The 21,909-nt window shown below is 37.5% G+C and overlaps 1 protein-coding gene across 1 annotated transcript in view; it reads right to left on the reverse strand.

Annotated features, from left to right (window-relative positions):
- Positions 1 to 21,909, reverse strand: part of LOC123551443 (ras-related protein R-Ras2-like) — a 128,529-nt gene that overhangs the window by 82,604 nt on the left and 24,016 nt on the right. The window contains exon 2 of the mRNA XM_045340383.2: positions 2,369 to 2,456. Coding sequence (XP_045196318.1) covers positions 2,369 to 2,456 — 88 coding nt within the window. The remainder of the gene's footprint in view (positions 1 to 2,368; positions 2,457 to 21,909) is intronic.

Below are 21,909 nucleotides of genomic sequence, written 5' to 3' on the forward strand. Positions count from 1 at the left end.
GATAGAGTTATGTTTCTTGATGTACAGTGTCCACTTATGATGGTGAAAAACTGTTGCAAGTTTTAAAGAAATAGCTTTGATAGTTTATGAGAAAAGTTGACTTAAACATAATACTCAACCAAGAAAATGATTTTCTAAGTCCAAAAGGGGCAATAATTATTGCAAAAAGCAGGATGGAGTTATGTTGCTTGCTGTACAGGGTCAGCTTATGATGGTGAACAAGAGTTGCAAGTTTCAAAGCAATAGCTTTGATAGTTTAAGAGAAAAAGTTGACCTAAACATAAAACTTAACCAAGAAATCTGATATTTTCTAAGTCCAAAAGGGGCCATAAATCTTGCAAAAAGCAGGACAGAGTTATGTTTCTTGCTGTACAGGGTCAACTTATGATGGTGAACAAGTGTTGCAAGTTTTAAAGCAATAGCTTTGATAGTTTAGGATAAAAGCTGACCTATACATAAAACTTAACCAAGAAAACTGATTTTCTAAGTCCAAAAGGGGCAATTAATCTTGCAAAAAGCAAGATGGAGTTATGTTTCTTGATGTACAGGGTCTGCTTATGATAGTGAACAAGTATTCCAAGTCTCAAAGCAATAGCTTTGATAGTTTAGGATAAAAGCTGACCTATACATAAAACTTAACCAAGAAAACTGATTTTCTAAGTACAAAAGGGGCCATAAATCTTGCAAAAAGCAAGATGGAGTTATGTTTCTTGCTATACAGGGTCAGCTTATGATGGTGAACAAGTATTCCAAGTTTCAAAGCAATAGCTTTGATAGTTTAGGAGAAAAGCTGACCTAAACATAAAACTTAACCAGGCGACGCCGACGCCGACAACCGCTCAAGTGATGACAATAACTCATCATTTTTTTTCAAAAAATCAGATGAGCTTAAAATAAATATAAGAAGTATTGGTTACTTTACATTAGGGAACACCCTGTAGTTATATTTTTTGTTTAAAAGTACTGTTCCACCCCTTGCATCAACACAATAGTCACAGAAAATGTGTATAATTAATATCTACATATGCTGGCCAAATATGGTTTTGATGCACGGGTGGGAACAATGTTGTATAAAGCAAAACACTTTTTATATCTATATAACAGGGTACGTAATTCTATTTAGAAGAAAAATCACTGTTCTATGAAACAAATATTGAAAATTTGACTTTAAGAAATAATCTCAAATATGTATTTTGATGGCATATGTAATTAAATACTTTTTTCTTAGTAGTTTATTTTTCACTCTTGGAGTAGGCAAATTCATATAGAAAGTGTCCGAAGTCCTTTGAACAAGAGCTGTTTGTAAAACACGTATGCCCCCAATGGTAGCTCGTCCCACTTTCAGTTTCGTGATCATTATGACCTTGACCTTTGACCCACAAACCCCAAAAATGTTAGGGGTCATCAACTACATTAGCCAAATCATGCTATCGTATTTGAAGATACTAGGTCAAAAGGTTCTCAAGTTATTCAATGAAACGGACAATCTACTTCATTTGCAAAATCATGCAACCAAGTTTGCATGTTCTGGGTAGATCGGTTCTCAGGTTATTGAAGGAAAACCGTTTCTATGTTCAGGTCCATCTGACCTTAATCTTTGACCTACTGACCCCAAACACTATTCCAGTCATCTACGTTAAAAGCCCAATCATGCTATGAAGTTTTAAGGTCCTGGATCGAGTGATTCTCAAGTTATTGAGCGGAAACCGTTTTTTCAAGGTCCAGGCTCCTTTGACATACTGACCAAAACACAAAAGGGATATCTAATTTATAAGCCTAATCATGCTACCTAGTTTGAAAATTCTGGTTAAAATGGTTCTGAAGTTATTGGGCGGAAACAGTTCAAGTTCAGGACCCTGTGACCTTCACCTCTGACCTACTGACCCCAAAAATAATAGGCTCATCTACCTCATAACCCAGTCATGCTTTCAAGTTTGAAGTTTCTTGGTCAAATGGTTCTCAAGTTTTTGAGCCAAAACCATCTTCAAGGTTCAGGATCCTGTGACCTTGACCTTTGACCTGCTGACCCCAACAACTAATGACTAATTAGTCATTTACTTCATAAGCCAAATCATACTTTCAAATTTGAAGGTATTAAGGCATGTGGTTCTCAAGTTATTGGGCGGAAACCATTTTCAAGGTTCAGACCCCCTGTGAACTTGACCTTTGACCTATTTAACCTCAAAAACGTTTGCAGTCATCTGCTTCATAAGTCTAATCATGCTACCAAATTTGAAGGTTCTGGGTCAAGTGATTCTCAAGTTATTGGGCAGAAACTGTTCACTCTATGGACGTACCGATCAACAGGTGCAAAGCAATATATCCCACTTCCGTGAAGGGAGGCATAAATATAACAATGCTTTCTTACTATCAAGTCTTGCCACCTCATCATCAATGACACACTGCTTAGCATACGAGTCTTCAATAGTTGGATCGTAGTCTGTGACGAAGTATGACTGAAAAGAAACAAGTGTCACTTTATTTACAAAAGAATGATGGCAACATTATAGAACATATCACTGTCCCCTGAAAATGTTTGACAGAATAATAAAACATATGATGGCCCTAAGTTGCCCACCTCACCTTGACTATTTGATATTGAATATATGTATGACACACTGAATCATGAATGGTAAATGTCTGTGTTCTGCATACACTGGGGTCATTATGGCCCTAGATCACTCACCTGAGTTTCAGAGCTTAAGCAGAGTGAGAGAGGAACAATCTTGGTAGAGGACCACAAGGCAATGGTACATACCAAATATCAAAAGCCTAGGTCTTGTGGTTTCAGACAAGAAGATTTTTAAAGTTTTTTCCCCATACAAGTCTATATAAACCATGTGATCCCCCTGGGCAGGGCCACATTTCATCCTAGAGGGATAATTTGAACAATCTTGGTAGAGGCCCACTATATTATGCTACATACGAAATATCAAAGCCCTAGGCCCTTTTGTTTTTGGCAAGAAGATTTTCAAAGTTTTTCCCTATATAAATCTATAGAAACAATGTGACCCCCCAGGGCGGGGCCATATTACATCCTATGGGGATAATTTGAACAATCTTGGTAGAGGCCCACTAGATGATGCTACATACTAAATATCAAAGCCTTACGGTTTTGGACAAGAAGATTTTCAAAGCTTTTCCCTATGTAAGTCTATATAAACCATGTGACCCCCGGGGTGGGGCCATATTTGACCCTAGAGGGATAATTTGAAAAATCTTGGTAGAGGCCCACTAGATGATGCTACATACCAAATATCAAAGCCCTAGGCCTTGTTTTGGACAAGAAGATTTTTAAATTTTTTCCTTTCAGTTGCCATGGCAACCAGAGTTCTGTACGGAATTCAGTTCTTTGAACAATTTTTAAAGAAGACCATCCAAGGATCATCCTTGTGAAGTTTCATGAAAATTGGCTTGGTGGTTTAGGAGGAGATGTTGTTTAAGGAAAGTGTGGACGGATGACAGATGGACGCCAGACGGTGAGCGATCACAATAGCTCACTCTGAGCCTTTTGCTCAGGTGAGCTAAAAATCAGCTTACTATAAAAAATATCAGCATTTTTTTTTTGATCTGGTGTTTCAAGACACATAAAAATTTCTCTGAAAGATAAAAGAAATAGCCACTACGATTATAATAGGCAATAAGTTTTATAGATAGTTATAAACAAGAGTGCCAGAATGTCACAATATACGCCTGTCACAGCGAATTTCTTTACACTAGCACCTGTATTTGCAAATGGAATTTTAATTTTGTGGTTGTTTATTAATTATTGTAATTCTTTTGTTTTTCTAAATCCACATAAAAACTCCTTACCAGGTAGAGATACCTTAAAATGCACCTAAAATTGGAAAGTAACATCTATGTTGTACCACAGAAAAGGGGTCTTGGTTTTTCCCTACGGTCAATTATAAAAAGGTTACAATTTAAGTTATTTATAGTAACAACTAAGGGAAGATAATCTTAAAAAAAAAAAAAAAAAAAAAAAAATACAAAAAAAAATTGTAAGTCCACATAAAAATCTTTACCAGCTAGAGATTGGTCAAAATACACCTCAAAATTGGATGTAGCATGCATGTTGTACTACAGAAAAATGGTCTTGATTTTTCCCTACTACTAGTAATGAAAAAGTTACAATATAAGCTATTTATAGTAACAACAAAGGGAAGTAATTCTAAAGAAGGGAACTGCGCACAACACTTCGTCTCATGATGGTGTATAATTGTGTAAAGTTACATCAAAATCCCTCCATGCATGAAGAACAAATGCTTCGGACAAAGTCATTCTTGTATCTGACATTTGGCCTCTAAGTGTGACCTTGACCTTAGACCTAGGGACCTGGTTCTTGCGCAGGACACTCCGTCTCGTGGTGGTGAACATTTGTGCCAAGTTATATCAAAATCCCTCTATGCATGAAGAAGAAATGCTCCGGACAAGGTTTTCATTCTTGTATCCTTTGACCTCTAAGTGTGACCTTGACCTTAGACCTAGGGACCTGGTTCTTGCGGCTGACACTCCGTCTCATGATGGTGAACAACTGTGCCAAGTTTCATCAAAATCCCTCCATGCATGTAGAAGATATGCCCCGGACAAAGTCTGTGGACGCCACCCGCCTGCCCATCTGCCCGCCAAGGGCGGTCCCATAAAACGTCACGTTTTTCAAACGGGCGTATAAAACGTTACAATATAAGCTATTTAGAGTAACAACAAAGGGAAGTAATTCTAAAGGAGGGACCTACGCATGACACTTTGTCTCATGATGGTGTACAACTGTGCCAAGTTGCATCAAAATCCCTCCATGCATGAAGAAGAAATGCTTCGGACAAAGTTATTCTTATACCTGACCTTTGGCCTCTAAGTGTGACCTTGACCTTAGACCTAGGGACCTGGTTCTTGCGCATGACACTCCGTCTTGGTGTGGTGAACATTTGTGCCAAGTTATATCAAAATCCCTCCATGCATGAAGAAGAAATGCTCCGGACAAAATTATTATTCTTGTATCCTTTGACCTCGCAGTGTGACCTTGACCTTAGACCCAGGGACCTGGTTCTTGCGCATGACATTCCGTCACATGATGGTGAACAATTGTGCCAAGTTACATCAAAACCCCTCAATGCATGAAGAAGATATGCTCCGGACAAAGTCATTCTTGAATTTGACCTTTGATCTCTAAGTGTGACCTTGACCTTAGACCTAGGGACCTGGTTTTTGCGCAAGACACTCCGTCTTATGATGGTGAACAATTGTGCCAAGTTTCATCAAAATCCCTCCATGCATGAAGAAGATATGCTCCGGACAAAGTCTGTGGATGCCGCCCGCCCACCAGGAGCGTTCCCATAATACGTACCGTTTTTCAAATGGGCGTATAAAAATGTTATGTTGTCAGATATTTGATGAGATCTAGTGGAGCTAGATGTCTGTATTCCTCGTGTTGCGCTTATATTTGAGTGACAAAATCAAATAATTTCTGTAAAATTTATTATGTATTATTCCTATGATTTAATATGTATATGTATAGGTTATAGATCATTTACTGACTTTCTAATGCAATTAAGTTTGCCAAAACAGAGCGCAGCATTAATGCATTAGAATGTCAATAAGTGGATCTATAACCGACTAATCTCTAGCTATAACTATGTTAAAACGCCCCTTTTCATCAATCAGCAACATCTCCGTCTCACATAGGGAACCCTACTTCGAAATTACATTAAATCAGTAGAAAGATATTCTTTGAATTTGCACATTTGTACATAGTAACTTTTTACAAACATCTTAATAAAGGTTCAGTTTCTGTTTTATTTTGCAAAGGTGACTTTGTGAAACAAGAGGACCATGATGGTCCTGAATCGCTCACCTCTTCCCACATGACCCAGTTTTGAGTATGACGTTGTTTCTTTTATCATTTGACATAGTGACCTAGTTTTTGAGCTCATGCGACCCAGTTTTGAACTTGACCTAGATATTATCAAGATAAAAATTCTGATCAATTTTCATGAAGATCCATTGAAAAATATGGTCTCTACAGAGGTCACAAGGTTTTTCTATTATTTGACCTATTGACCTAGTTTTCGAAGGTACATGACCCTGTTTTGAATTTTATCTAGATATCATCAAGGTGAACATTCTCACTAATTTTCATGAAGATCTCATGAAAAATATGGCCTCTAGAGAGGTCACAAGGTTTTTCTATTTTTATACCTACTGGCCTAGGTTTTGACCGCACGTGACCCAGTTTTGAAACTGACCTAGATATCATCAAGATGAACATTCAGATCAATTTTCATGAAGATCCATTGAAAAATATGGCCTCTAGAGAGGTCAAAAGATTTTCCTAATTTTAGACCTACTGACCTAGTTTTTGACCACAGTTGACCCAGTTTCAAACCTGACCTAGATATCATCAAGATGAACATTCAGACCAACTTTCATACAGATCCTATGGCCTCTAGAGAGGTCACAAGGTTTTTTTTATTATTTGACCTGCTGACCTAGTTTTTTATGGCATGTGACCCAGTTTCAAACTTGACCTAGATATCATTAAGGTGAACATTCTGACCAATTTTCATGAAGATCAATTCAAGGGTATGGCCTCTAGAGAGGTCACAAAGTTTTTCTATTTCAAGACCTACTGACCTAGTTTTTGATCGCAGTTGACCCAGTTTCGAACTTGACCTATATATCATCAAGATAAACATTCAGACCAACTTTCATACAGATCCCATGAAAAATATGGCCACTAGAGAGGTCACAACGTTTTTTCATTATTTGACCTACTGACCTACTTTTTGACGGCACGTGACCCACTTTCGAACTTGACCTAGATATCATCAAGATGAACATTCTGACCAATTTTTATGGAGATCCATTCACAAGTATGGCCTCTAGAGAGGTCACAAGGTTTTTCTATTTTTAGACCTACTGACCTAGTTTTTGATCGCACATGACCCTGTTTCAAACTTGACCTAGATATCATCAAGATGAACATTCAGACCAACTTTAATACAGATCCCATGAAAAATATGGCCTTTAGAGAGGTCACAAGGTTTTTCTATTATTTGACCTACTGACCTAGTTTTTGAAGGCACGTGTCCCACTTTTGAACTTGACCTAGATATCATCAAGATGAACATTCAGACCAACTTTCATACAGATCCCATGAAAAATATGGCCTCTAGATAGGTCACAAGGTTTTTCTATTATTTGTCCTACTGACCTAGTTTTTGACCGCACGTGACCCAGTTTCGAACTTGACCTAGATATCATCAAGGTGAACATTCCGACCAATTTTCATGAAGATCTCATGAAATATATGGCCTCTAGAGAGGTCACAAGGTTTTTCTATTTTTAGACCTACTGACCTAGTTTTTGACCGCATGTGACCCAGTTTCGAACTTGACCTAGATATCATCAAGATGAACAATCAGACCAACTTTCATACAGATCCCATGAAAAATATGGCCTTTAGAGGGCACATGACCCAGTTTCGAACTTGACCTAGATATCATCAAGGTGAACGTTCTGACCAATTTTCATGAAGATCTTGTGAAATATATGGCCTCTAGAGAGGTCACAAGGTTTTTCTATTTTTAGACCTACTGACCTAGTTTTTGATGGCACGTAACCCAGTTTCGAACTTGACCTAGATATCATCAAGATGAACATTCTGACCAATTTTCATGAAGATCTTGTGAAATATATGGCCTCTAGAGTGGTCACAAGGTTTTTCTATTATTTGACCTACTGACCTAGTTTTTGAAGGCATGTGACCCAGTTTCGAACTTGACCTAGATATCATCAAGATGAACATTCTGACCAACTTTCATAAAGATCCCACGAAAAATGTGACCTCTAGAGTGGTTACAAGCAAAAGTTTACGGAGGGACGGACGGACGCATGGACGACGGACGTTGCGTGATCACAAAAGCTCACCTTGTCACTATGTGACAGGTGAGCTAAAAAACTTTAGCCAACATTGTCTGTACACAAAATTATACAGGTATGTCAAAAAACACTTAAAAATTGGAAGTACCATCCATGTTGTACCACAGAAAAGTGGTCTCGGTTTTCCCTACGGCCAATAATAAAAAAGTTTCAAAATAAGCTATTTATAGTAATATGAAAGGGAAGTAATTCAAAAATAATTATTGTAAGTGAACAAAACAAGAGCTCCGCCAAGCAGGGCAATATACCCCCGAAGGGTTACATCATAGGATGGGAGCAAAATTTAAAGAACTTGACTGTTGTGCCCAAAGGACTGGAACAACAAAAGGAAAATTTCAAAAAACAAATCTAAGTCAACAAAAAAAATATTCAAAGTCCACAAAAAAAAAAAATCCTTATCAGGTACAGGTATGTAAAAATACACCTAAAAATTGGAGGAACCATCCATGTTGTTCCACAGAAAAGTGGTCTCGGTTTTTCTCTATGGCCAATAATAAAAAAGTTTCAAAATAAGCTATTTATAGTAACATAAAAGGGAAGTACAGTCAAACTTGTGCTAGCGACCACCCGTGAATAGCGACCACCTGTTGACAACGACCGGTCTCTGGTCCCCCCGTAGAAAAATGCTCATAAAAAGGCCGTGAATAGCGACCACCTGGCGACCGCGACCAGCCTAATTCATTCCTAAGGGCCATATTTTCCCCCCAATAACGACCAAGCTGGACCGTTCCGGCATGAAAATATTTGAAATCCGCCTAAATTTCACGATTTTCGCATTATAGCAAACATAACTAGAGCTATCACTAAAGGTGATGAATGTACCCCCGCATGCACTGACACAGTACATTGCAATTTGACACACACAAGATTGCATAATTATGTGGACTGTATGTATATAGACTGTATGTATACAGTATAGTATATAGTATAGTAACAAAAACAAAGTCCCATAACTATGCAGAATATTTATCTAAAAGAATGTAACATGCAGCATGCACAACTAGGGTTGGTACTGATCACTTGTGTGAAGTTTCATTAAATTGTGTGTAAGGGTTTGGTAGATTAGGCACGCACAAGACTGCATATGCAGACTGTAGGTACATAGTATGTTAACAAGAAACAAAGTCCCATAACTCTGCAACTTTTGTCGCTGAAAGAACCTAACATGCCCCATGCACAACTACTGTTGTTACTGATCACTTGTGTGAAGTTTCATTAAATTGTGTCAAGGGGATGAGGAGAGATGGTGCACACAAGATTGTGTCTATGTATATAGTATAGTAACAAAAAAAACAAAGTCCCATAACTCTGCAAAATTTTTTTCTGAAAGAACCTAACATGCCCCATGCACAACTACTCTTGTTACTGATCACTTGTGTGAAGTTTCATTAAATTGTGTCAAGGGGATGAGGAGAGACGGTGCGCACAAGATTGTGTCTATGTATATAGTATAGTAACCAAAAAACAAAGTCCCATAACTCTGCAAATTTTTTTTCTAAAAGAACCTAACATGCCCCATGCACAACTGCTGTTGGTACTGGTCACTTGTGTGAAGTTTCATTAAATTGTGTCAAGGGGATGAGGAGAGATTGTGCGCACAAGATTGTGTCTATGTATATAGTAACAAAAAAACAAAGTCCCATAACTCTGCAATTTTTTTATCTAAAAGAACCTAACATGCCCCATGCACAACTACTGTTGGTACTGATCACTTGTGTGAAGTTTCATTAAATTCTGTCAAGGGGATAAGGAGAGATGGTGCGCACAAGATTGCGTCTACGGACAGACGACCAGACGGACAGACAGACAGACAGACAGACAGACAGACAACCTGAAACCAGTATACCCCCCCTTACAACTTTGTTGTCGGGGGGTACAATAATTACTGTGTGATTGATGTTTGCAAGTTTGCACTGGCCGAATTAATACATAGAACATAAAGAAAGCAAGAAGCTGTAAAAATACTTTTTATCAGCATGATAATGGCTAACTGAGAAGTGACCCTTTCCCCAGAATAAAGACCACCTGAGACCACTTTTGCTTGTTCCGAAGAGTGGTCTTTGTTCACAGGTTTGACTGTAATTCAAAAAAAATTTTTATTGTAAGTGAACAAAAAAGAGATCTGCCAAGGCCAGAGTTTTTTTATTTTTTGTTTTACGGGAGCGCCGTACCTAAATATTGTAAAACCCAAATAAGAAAAAGATTCAAATTCTTAACTTTATTTTTATTTTTCCGCCGGTCGTTGCTTGGATCTCCAATTGAAAATAAAATTTAGTGTTGTTTAACCTAACGCTAATTTCACAACAACGTAAACAACGCGCGCCGAGTTGCAGACTGGTTTATTGATCGCCCTTTTTTATCGGCAGGCCTCGATCTTGACGGTAGCCCGAGGCTACCAGTTTTTCAGACGGACTACCGAATTTCCCAAGCTGGGTAGTCCGTCAGGCTTCTAAGTTTTCAAACATGTTAATAATAAAAGCGTGAAATTTCACCGATTTATCTGATGTTTCCTTTTAAATGACAACGATATTTCCGGTCCGCATAACACCGGTCGGCCATTTTTCCGAAATTTAAATTCCTTAATTTTCACAATAATTACAAAAAGAACTTCATGAATCTGAAATGAACATCCTAAATACTAGCTTTTGTACATTTATGCATGAATTGATGACTTCAGATTTGAAATATATAAAGTAACTTCACAAAATTCAGAAATAACATCCCTAAAAATTACCTGGATTGACTGGAATTTACCCGCGAATCGTAAAGATATCAAAACGTCATGCCAGTAATTTTCCATTCCACAAGCACGTGCGACCTATCGTATTGCCGTTACTTAAAGGTTTATCGACACGTACACAAAAAACGCTTGTAGTACATTCATTTTTTAATATAATCGCTTCAAATTTTCAGCAACGCTTTAGAAGTAATACAGTTTGAATTCTATAACGATTTTAATAAGATGTCGACAGAAATGTAGGCAAAATTCTATAAAAACGATCAAAGTTTCATACAATTATTTGTAAAATTTCAAACAGCGCGATCTTAATTATTTATTTATTTCTAAAAGTAAATAAATAATACATACTATGGTCTTAAAATTCAGACTTTTGACAAGAAAGTACAAAAAAAAGAATTCAAAAATCTCAAATAATGAAAAAGAGGCAGCAATTTAAATACACCGAGTAAAACGATTTTTGGCAAACAGATTTCTGCAAGTGCGGATGAATAGGTTACGGGACCTCGTGAATGTAAATAAAAACAATGATTGTTTTAAAATAAAGCAGTATGATGTCGCTGTGGTTTTTAATAAGTAAATGAATCTTTGTACATGTCTTTTTTGACTCGACACTATGTCAGATATTCTTTTCAAACAATAATGTACCATAAAAACTCGAATATATGACGCAGTTTTTTTACGATTTTTTTTCATTTTCTCGAAGGGATGCTTAATATAAACCAAGGTAGAGCTTCAAACATTTTTTTCCCAGCTTGAAAACCCGAAAATATCGGCGAAAATCGGACAATTTTATCAACTGTCATGTGTTTACATTTTGGGACCTCCTTTTTTAACCTCCTTTTGAAGGTTATAACGCACTAAATAGCCACCACTATATATTCTATATAAAATGACAAGTTTTCACAATGCTGCAATACACACCTAGACCCATTTTAAATTTCTTTAACTTACATTTTCTTGTAGAGCAACATTTATACTGTAAAAATATCCAAAGAAAAGTAGGGGTCATGTTTGATGCAAGAAAAATATTTCTGGTCAAACGGACACACCATAATTTTTACACTGAAATGACAATCACAATTTAGGGTAGGGGTGTATGAATAAATTTCACATGTTAAATCAGTTTGGAGTCTTTTTTCAACAAGCAAATGCTACCAGTATGTCAAGTATAGGCATGCAATATGATTTCAACCAATATACAGCAATGATTTCAAGGAAAAATCCTTCTTACAGCAAAAAAACTGAGAACTATTTGAATCCGCCATTATGCGACTACCATTTTTTCATAGGTGCTCAGGCTATTTAGTGTCTGTATGCCTTGAAGAGCGTTTTATTGGGTGGGTCTAAAAACACGTACGGAACCGAACCTCTGAAGATATATGGCAAAGTTGGTTTTGATTGTGAATTTAAATTTGTGTATTTGTGCACCAAATAATGTGTCTGTTCATTTTAATTAGGCAAAATACAAAATTTCGTGGTTCCGGGTTATAGGTGTTTGATCATTAAAATCATTATCTTTCAAGGTTGCTCAATTAAATTGCAATTAAAACAGATTGCTTGTTATTTCTTTATTTTCCAGTCAACTATTACTGATAACTACAGCCTCTTGTATATTGTTAAAAAACATTGTAATTAACGGTGATTTTCTCGTTTGATGTGCCCATAATTATGAGATGTTTGTTCGCACGTCTGTTAAAGCGTGCTAAGGTGTTGACAGGTTGAGACAGGTTCTCAAAGTTCTCAAAGTATCTTTAAATACTGATGACATTTTTGAGATGCTCATACCAATCTTAGATTGCCTCGAATATTGTCATATCAGAATACCTTTCGTATTGTCTACTTAAATTACCTTCTCATATTGTCTCAGATATTGTCATTAGAATGGGACGTATACGTGCGTCATACATGGCGAAAGAGAAACTGACTGCTGTAGCGTACGCTGAAGAACATGGCAACAGGGCTGCTGGTCGGCAATTTAGCGTAAACGAAGCTTGTGTTCGTCACTGGCAAAGACAGAAGGATGTCCTAATGAACTGGCGAAGACAGAAGGATGTCCTAATGAAACAAAACAAGACGAGACGTGCCAATCGTGGGCGTATTGCACAGTATCCAGGAAAAGAAAGAGAACTGATGAAGCTGGTCACCGACCGTCGTAGCAAAGGAATCGCCGTATCTTCCGTCGAACTACACCTGGAGGTCATAAAAGTCGTCAAATCAAGCAGCCAGCCAGATTTCAAGGGCTCTCAAACATGGGTTTACAATTTCCTGCGCAGAAACCAGCTATCAATTCGTCGCCGAACGCATATTTCACAGAAGCTGCCCGAGGACTTTGAAGACAAGATCGTTGAGTTCCAGAGGTACATCATAACTGCATGAATATGACCTCAGCCAGCTAGGAAACGCCGACCAGACACCACTCTCGTTCGACTTGCCTGCCAACACCAAGATCGCTGCAACTGGGTCGAAGTCCGTCTCCATAACAACCACAGTGAACGAGAAGAACCGGTTTACCGTCATGTTATCGTGCACTGCCGATGGTGGAAAGCTGCCTCCATATATCATCTTTAAGAGAAAAACTCTGCCAAAAGGGGTCAAGTGGCCGAATGGAGTCGTAGTCAGGGCTCAGGAGAAGGGCTGTATGGACCAAGGCTTGGTGTTAGACTGGGTAAAGACAGTGTGGCAAAGGCGTCCTGGTGCTTTGACAAAGAAATCGCTACTGGTGTTGGATGCGTTTCGGGCCCACACATCTTCTGAAGTGAAGACGATCCTAAAAGATGGAAAAACAGATATTGCCATCATCTCTGGTGGCATGACTTCGATCCTGCAACCGCTAGACGTGAGCATCAATAAACCGATGAAAGTACTACTTCAGCGCAGATGGAACAACTGGTACATGAATGGTAATCACAGCTTCACGGCCGGTGGGAGAATGCGAAAGCCGGAACTAGAGGAAATTTGTGCCTGGATCGTCGACGCCTGGAACGAACTTGACCCGTCCATCATCGTCCGCGCATTCAAGAAGTGTTGCATCAGCAACAACATGGATGGTACAGAAGACGACATTCTGTGGGAGGAATACGTCAAGGAAAGAGAGGGTACTGAAATCGCCGACGACGATGAGGGGGACCGGTACGATGATTACTACACCGATGCATCGACTACGGGCATGACTGAAGAAGATCTCCGTCGATTTTTCGACAGTGACGACGATGAAAGTGACTTTGAGGGTTTCTAGACATGCCAGTCCATTTATTGGACACCAAATGTCCTTTTAAGGACAAACCCGGGCCCTTCTGGGGTCCACAAATACTTCAGAAAGAATTTGTCTCTCAGATATTGTCACTGTTGTCTGTAACCGATAATGCAGCAATTGCGATTATCACGAGTAATTGTTTTTACGCATGCCGCTAATGGCCGATTTCGAGTTTGTAAACAACGTTTTCTGACTGATATTTTGGTGCGTATTGTATTCCAATGTAAGCATTTGTCCCACGATTTTGAAACTAGATCGGGGATGCGTAATATACACGCTAGCGTCATATATTTGAGTTTTTACTGTAAATTCCTTGAGGGCAAATAGGTCACAGAGGTAGGATATCTACTATTATCGTTTGACACATTTACCTGTCAGTTTATACGGGATATTGCACATTCGCTTTTAAAAAAATAAAGAAGATACTTTTTTACTGATTTCTTCTCAGCAATTAAAAGAACCGAGGCCGTACGATCAGACAGTGATGTGCCACATGGCGCGAAAACATGACATAATGCCATGACAATCTCGGGCAACTAAACCGCTTTGATCTCCACTTCAGATGCCATGATACGACACACTTCTTTTAGCTCTTTGAGGGGGTTTTAATTGATGATGAGAACAAGGCCAATTACTTGTTTATCAACAGAATAATTACCGATAATTGTTAATGTTTTTTTTTTTCACTTTAAACATGGGTGGGTTGATGATGATTATTGTGTCCATGTCGCCCCGGACTGTGGTAACAGGCTACATTTACTTGATAATAATGCTTAAAAAAAAAATACTGACCTACCGACCCTACTTTTTTTGGCCATGCCACCATAAACACAACATAATTTGGGGGTTGGGGGGTGGTGGTGGGGGGCTAATCAGGCTGATCCATTATTGCAGTTAAATTTGAACAGCTACACTTTATTTTAAAGGCCCTGGCTAAAAAAGTAAGTTTTAGAAGGGAAGTGCAAATTTGAACCCCACGCCTGGCATATAACTAGATACTGGCATAGGTCTTACTTTTTTCTACAGTTTTCTCCCATAATTTCTGTCTGCTAGTTACTTGAATATTGCAACATGGTTATCCACTTACCGTTGGCTTAGCCTGCCCATGGATGGTGTGGTTAGGTTAGTTGACTACCATTTAAATAACTGAATGTTGAACCAAGCATAAACTAAAATACATCAAAGAACTATAAAATACACCAACAACACTACTAAACTACTTTATACCAGGCGTGTTTGGTCTCTACTATAGTCACTGAAATTTGCTTTACGTGTGCCTATAGCTTTATGTCTTTTATGAAAAACCATGTCAAAAATTCTTTCACTTTTTTATATGTATTATAAAGTGATTGTATACATTTGAACAGAATAGTTAAAGCTGGATTTGCGAGTGCATGTTTCAGTGACTATTTAAAGGACTACAAAAGCATAGGAGATCAAAATCATGCATATAAAATGAAAGAACTGAGTAATCTGGTTACAGTTTTGCATGCAACAGCTTTCAAGGCCATATCCCAGTATCCATTGCTTGCACTGAATTGAAGCTTCTCACAAGACATCTATACCATCAAACTTCTTGAAAAGTGATTGAATACATTTGAACAGAGTAGTTACAAACTGGTTTTGCCAGTGCGAGTTTCAGTGACTATTAAAAGCACTACAAAAGCATAGAATCATGCATATAAAATAACAGAATTGATCTAATAATCATTTTGTGAAAATGACAGCTTGTTTTGCCTTTATAATACAAAACTATTATACAACAGGCAGTATAGAGTACAAAACAAGTGTGCACAACCTCAAAACACACTTTCTATAAAGATTTCCGAATTCTTATTCTTTTTTCTCGACACTCATTTTTGGACATCTTTTTCTTATTTTTATTCCCTCCTCCTGGTGCTTATTTTTGAAAAAATTCCCGTAAAACAAAAAATAAAAAAACTCTGGCCCAAATAAAAACAATGCAGAGCAATATACACAAAGCAAAGTCATATATGACCTTTGACCCTTAAGTGTGACCTTGACCTTGAAGCGAGTCATCCGGAACATGCGCTCTGCATTGTCTCCGTGTGGTGAACATTTCTGCTAAATTTCTTTGAAATCCTTCCAGCAGTTCAAGAGTTATAGAGCGGACACGAAACAAACTGATATGACTTTTGACTCCTAAGTGTGACCTTGACCTTGAAGTGAGTCGTCCGGAACATGTGCTCTGCATGTCGTCTTGGTGTGGTGAACATTTGTGTCAAGTTACTTTGAAATCCTTCAAGGGGTTCAAGAGTTACAGAGCGGACACGAAACAAACTGATATGACCTTTGACTCCTAAGTGTGACATTGACCTTGAAGTGAGACATCCAAAACATGTGCTCTGCACGTTGTCTCGGTGTAGTGAACATTTGTGTCAAGTTTCCTTGAAATCCTTCAAGGGGTTCAAGAGTTACAGAGCGGACACAAAATTACTAATGGACAGACGGACGGAAGTGCCAACATATGGTGTTTATGCGGCATTTTCTTTGATCTTTAGGGGCTAATTTCCACATAAATTAGGTGGTTTTCTTCTAATTTCATATAAAACATGGACGGAATGAAGCACATAGACCCCAAGGATGTTATTCTGATATTTATATTGATATATAGACATAGTATTTCTTGAATGCAGTCCCTGTTTTGGCAGTTGCTCTGCCTCCCTGAATGTGGAAAATCCATTGTAGGTGGAACAATGAATACTCATTAATTTTATACCACTTCATGATTAAGTGGAACATTTTTTTCAGTTATGAAATAATATGAACATAAGTTGGTTACATTTTTGAAAATCGGTGGCCTGTCATTGGATAAAAAAGATGTTTGAACTATAAGTGCAAACTGAGAAAATGTTGAATAAACTTGGAAATTTATTTTAAACATTACTGATCTGTAGCACTGAAGAGTTCACAATACACAACTTGTCACTTCTTCTAGAGCGTTTTGAAATGTTACAAAATCAGTCATTACAAAACCTTATGGACTGCAGATTATAAAAACAACTAAATGGACAAAAAATCTTGAACTGTTTTATTTGAAAAAATAAACATCACAACCAACACCGTTAATTTGCTATGATTCACAGCGTTCTGCTTTCACCTCCTCGGTAATTTGCATAATCGATTGCTCCAGAAGTGACGTCATGCAGACCTGATCAATTATTTGGACTACAGTCTAAACAGAAGTCCTTTTCAGTAGAATTAAAAGATGGCCACGCCTATGTATTTAACTGCAGCTGATTTTGTTGACATTTTATATTGGATTAAAGGAGGTAAGTTGCTTTGATCAAATTTGTCTTTAGAAACATCATTGATTGTGTATTCATTTAGTTATCTGCCTGTGCCATGTGTGCATTCTTATCACTTGTGACTCAGAGCAAAGAAGTATAAAATACACAGAATGGCAACTGGCTGTAATCTCGCATGATCTCATGTCAGAGCGTGAATCAGCATTATCTTAGTAAAAACAAACATCGGCGAGCATGGAGTTACAATCTGTACCTTTAAAACTGCATTTAAAATACATGTTAGCTTCTAAAACAACATTAGTTTAATGTGAAATAGTCTTAAGACACAAAGTACACATTTCTTGCCATCAAAAGAAGCGTGGTCATAAGGTGATAATTAATTTACCGATGAATAATTGCTTTCACATACAAAATGGCGCTCGGAGAAAGCATCACTTCCGGTAAACGAGATCTCATTGTTATCACGGGGTGTTGGCGAGATTTGTTCTATATGCCTCTGTGCCTTTCAAGTTGCCGATCTATTTATTTTTATAGCTCTTTGCTCAGAGGTAATTTTCTACAAAATTAAAGATGTAAAAAAAAACACAATATCTAGAAAACGGAGGTCCGTACCCATCGACAACCCCTAACAGGTTTTTCTTGTGGTACGAATTAGATTCTAGAGGTACGGATCCGTACCCCTAGACACTCAGGTTGGGGAAGGTATTAAATTTAGCTAATTTAGCTATTTATAGCTAATATAGCTACATATGGCTAAAAAGTGAACAAATGAAATGTATATTTTTCTCACCCTTGCTCATATTTTTAACACGAGCATCCTGTCACTGTGTCCATCTATTTCACACAATTTTCTATACAGAATTGATCAATCAAGTACAACCTTTACCGATGCAGTTGTTGTTAATTGCTTTGTTTAATTGGAGGATTAAGCCCAGTTGTGTCAGTAACCACAGTAGCCTGTATTAAACACCTAGAGTGACTTTAAGGCCAATGTAAATTGAATCAAAGTTTAACATCCTCTGAATGGTAGTTGTCTGCCCACTGCTAGATCTATTTCGAAGTATTTTGTTATTACATAAAATTTTGATAGTTTAGCTTATGCTACAAGTATGCACAATTTTGTTTAATTGCAATTAATGTCAGTTAGTTATTGTTGACACAAACACTGAACATAAAAACAACTGGTCTTGGCCTAACAACAGTGTGATGACCATGCAGTGTTTATATATGACATTAAGCTGGTAGGAGGAAATCATGTGTAAAGGTAAAGGTAAGTTTTATTTACCGTCGCTTGGTGAAACAATTAACATAAGCTCTATAGAGCTTTTTCTGCGACCCTATATTAAGAACATTTAAAACCAATTATACCTCACCCCCAGCAATTTGCTGGTACCAATTTACAGCTGGGTCGACTGAGGCTATCGTGATAAAGTGCCTTGCCCAAGGACACACCGCAATGGGAGTAGCCAGGTTTCGAACCAGGGGCCTTCACCTCCGTAGGAAAGCGTCTTAGCCCTCTCGACCAATGCGGAACGGTATTATTGCATGGAATTTCCATGAAAAATGTGCTAGTTTAAATCTTCATTAAATTCTTTTCACCTCCCTTGGATTGGTTACACATTATACATGCCAGCTATATAAAACATGTTATGTGATATCACAGATCTTTCACAAATCACAACTTTCTGAACATATTTTCATAGATGTGTTAAGAGTGCTTAGGAAAGAAGAGCTGAAAATTAGCAAAATTGTGAAAAATAATGTTTGTTTTGTGTACTTATCAGATGATTTACTTTGTGTGATGCAAGGATAAATTGAAATTATTTCTGAAAAAACGCATCGGTAAATAATTTATTTTATTTCTCTAAAATATTACAAATAGCCTCGAGTTACCAGAATTGGTGGGGATAAGGATTCATCTCCTACACATCTGTCTACACTTGGGTTAAATATATCAAAATTAGAATGTGTCTGTAGGACACAGGGTCTGCCCCCCACTGGTACGGGGCATAAGGGGCAATAATTCAAATGTTTACAGTCTTAATGGGGTATAGCCTCATCAAACATTTTATGAAAAGGATTCATTATTCTAGGCCCTATACTTCTTAAGCTAAGAGCATCACAAAACAAACAAGAGGGCCAAGATGGCCCTAGGTCGCTCACCTAAGAAACACTCCATAACAGTGTAAAACATGTTTGACCTAGTGATTTCATGGAAACAAATATTCTGACCAATTTTCATTAAGATTGGACCAAAAAATTGGTCTCTTGCGATAAAACAAGCATTTTCTTAGATATGACCTAGTTTTTGACCCTAGATGACCCATGTTCAAACTCGACCTAGATTTTATCAAGGCAATCATTCTGACCAAAATTCATGAAGATCAACTGAAAAATACAGCCTCTATCACATACAGAAGTTTTTTCTTTGATTTGACCAAGTGACCTAGTTTTTGACCTCAGATGACCCATATTCAAATTCGACCTAGATTTCATTAAGGCAATCAACCTGACCAAATTTCATAAAAATCGATTGAAAAAAACACTCTCTATCGCATACACAAGATTTTTCTTTAACTTGACCGTGACCTAGTTTTTGACCTCAGATAACCCATATTCAAAATCGACCTAGATTTCATCAAGGCAATCACTCTGCCCAAATTCCATGAAGATCAATTGAAAAATACATCCTCTATTGCATACACAATGTTTTTCTTCGATTTGACCTAGTGACCTAGTTTTTGACCCCAGATGACCCATTTTCGAACTTGGCCTAGATTTTATCAAGGTAATCATTCTGGCTAAATTTCATGAAGATCAGTTGAAAAATACCGCCTCTATTGCATACACAAGGTTTTTCTTTGATTTGACCTAGTGACCTAGTTTTTGACCCCAGATGACCCATTTTCGAACTTGGTCTAAATTTCATCAAGGTAATCATTCTGACCAAAATTCATGAAGATCAATTGAAAAATACAGCCTCTATCGCATACACAAGGTTTTAACGTGAAATGACCTAGTGACCTAGTTTTTGACCCCAGATGACCCATTTTAGAACTCGGCCTAGATTTCATCAAGATAATCATTCTGACCAAAATTCATGAAGATCAATTGAAAATACCGCCTCTATTGCATTACACAAGGTTTTTCTTTGATTTGACCTAGTGACCTAGTTTTTGACCGAGATGACCCATTGTTTCGAACTCGGCCTAGATTTCATCAAGGCAATCATTCTGACCAAAATTCATGAAGATCAATTGAAAAATACAGCCTCTATCGCATACACAAGGTTTTTCTTTGATTTGACCTAGTGACCTAGTTTTTGACCCGAGATGACCCATTTTCGGACTCGGCTTAGAATTCATCAAGGTTATCATTCTGACCAACATTCATGAAGATTAATTGAAAAATACCGCCTCTATCGCATACACAAGGTTTTTCTTTGATTTGACCTAGTGACCTAGTTTTTGACCCTAGATGACCAATTTTCGAACTCGGCCTAGATTTCATCAAAGTTATCATTCTGACCAATATTCATGAAGATTAAATGAACAAGAGGGCCAAGATGGCCCTAGGTCGCTCACCTAAGAAACACTCCATAACAGTGTAAAACATGTTTGACCTAGTGATTTCATGGAAACAAATATTCTGATCAATTTTCATTAAGATTGGACCAAAAAATTGGTCCTTGCGATTAAAACAAGCATTTTTCTTAGATATGACCTAGTTTTATGACCCTAGATGAACCCATGTTCAAACTCGACCTAGATTTTATCAAGGCAATCATTCTGACCAAAATTCATGAAGATCAACTGAAAAATACAGCCTCTATCACATACAGATGTTTTTTGTTTGATTTGACAAGTGACCTAGTTTTTGACCTCAGATGACCCATATTCAAATTCGAAACCTAGATTTTCATTAAGGCAATCACTGACCAAATTTCATAAAAATCAATTGAAAAAAACAGTCTCTATCGCATACACAAGATTTTTCTTTAATTTGACCTAGTGACCTAATTTTTGACCTCAGATAACCCATATTCAAAATCGACCTAGATTTCATCAAGGCAATCACTCTGACCAAATTTCATGAAGATCAATTGAAAAATACATCCTCTATTGCATCCACAATGTTTTTCTTCGATTTGACCTAGTGACCTAGTTTTTGACCCCAGATGACCCATTTTTGAACTCGGCCTAGATTTTATCAAGGTTATCATTCTGGCTAAATTTCATGAAAATCAGTTGAAAAATATCGCCTCTATTGCATACACAAGGTTATTCTTTGATTTGACCTAGTGACCTAGTTTTTGACCCGAGATGACCCATTTTCGAACTTGGTCTAAATTTCATCAAGTTAATCATTCTGACCAAAATTCATGAAGATCAATTGAAAAATACAGCCTCTATCGCATACACAAGGTTTTTACGTGATATGACCTAGTGACCTAGTTTTTGACCCAAGATGACCCATTTTCAAACTCAGCCTAGATTTCATCAAGGCAATCATTCTGACCAAAATTCATGAAGATCAATGGAAAAATACAGCCTCTATCGCATACACAAAGTTTTTCTTTGATTTGACCTAGTGACCTAGTTTTTGACCCGAGATGACCCATTTTCGAACTCAGCCTAGATTTCATCAAGGCAATCATTCTGACCAAAATTCATGAAGATCAATTGAAAAATACAGCCTCTATCGCATAC

Source organism: Mercenaria mercenaria, chromosome 4, assembly GCF_021730395.1.
Source record: "Mercenaria mercenaria strain notata chromosome 4, MADL_Memer_1, whole genome shotgun sequence".
NCBI classification, from domain to species: domain Eukaryota; kingdom Metazoa; phylum Mollusca; class Bivalvia; order Venerida; family Veneridae; genus Mercenaria; species Mercenaria mercenaria.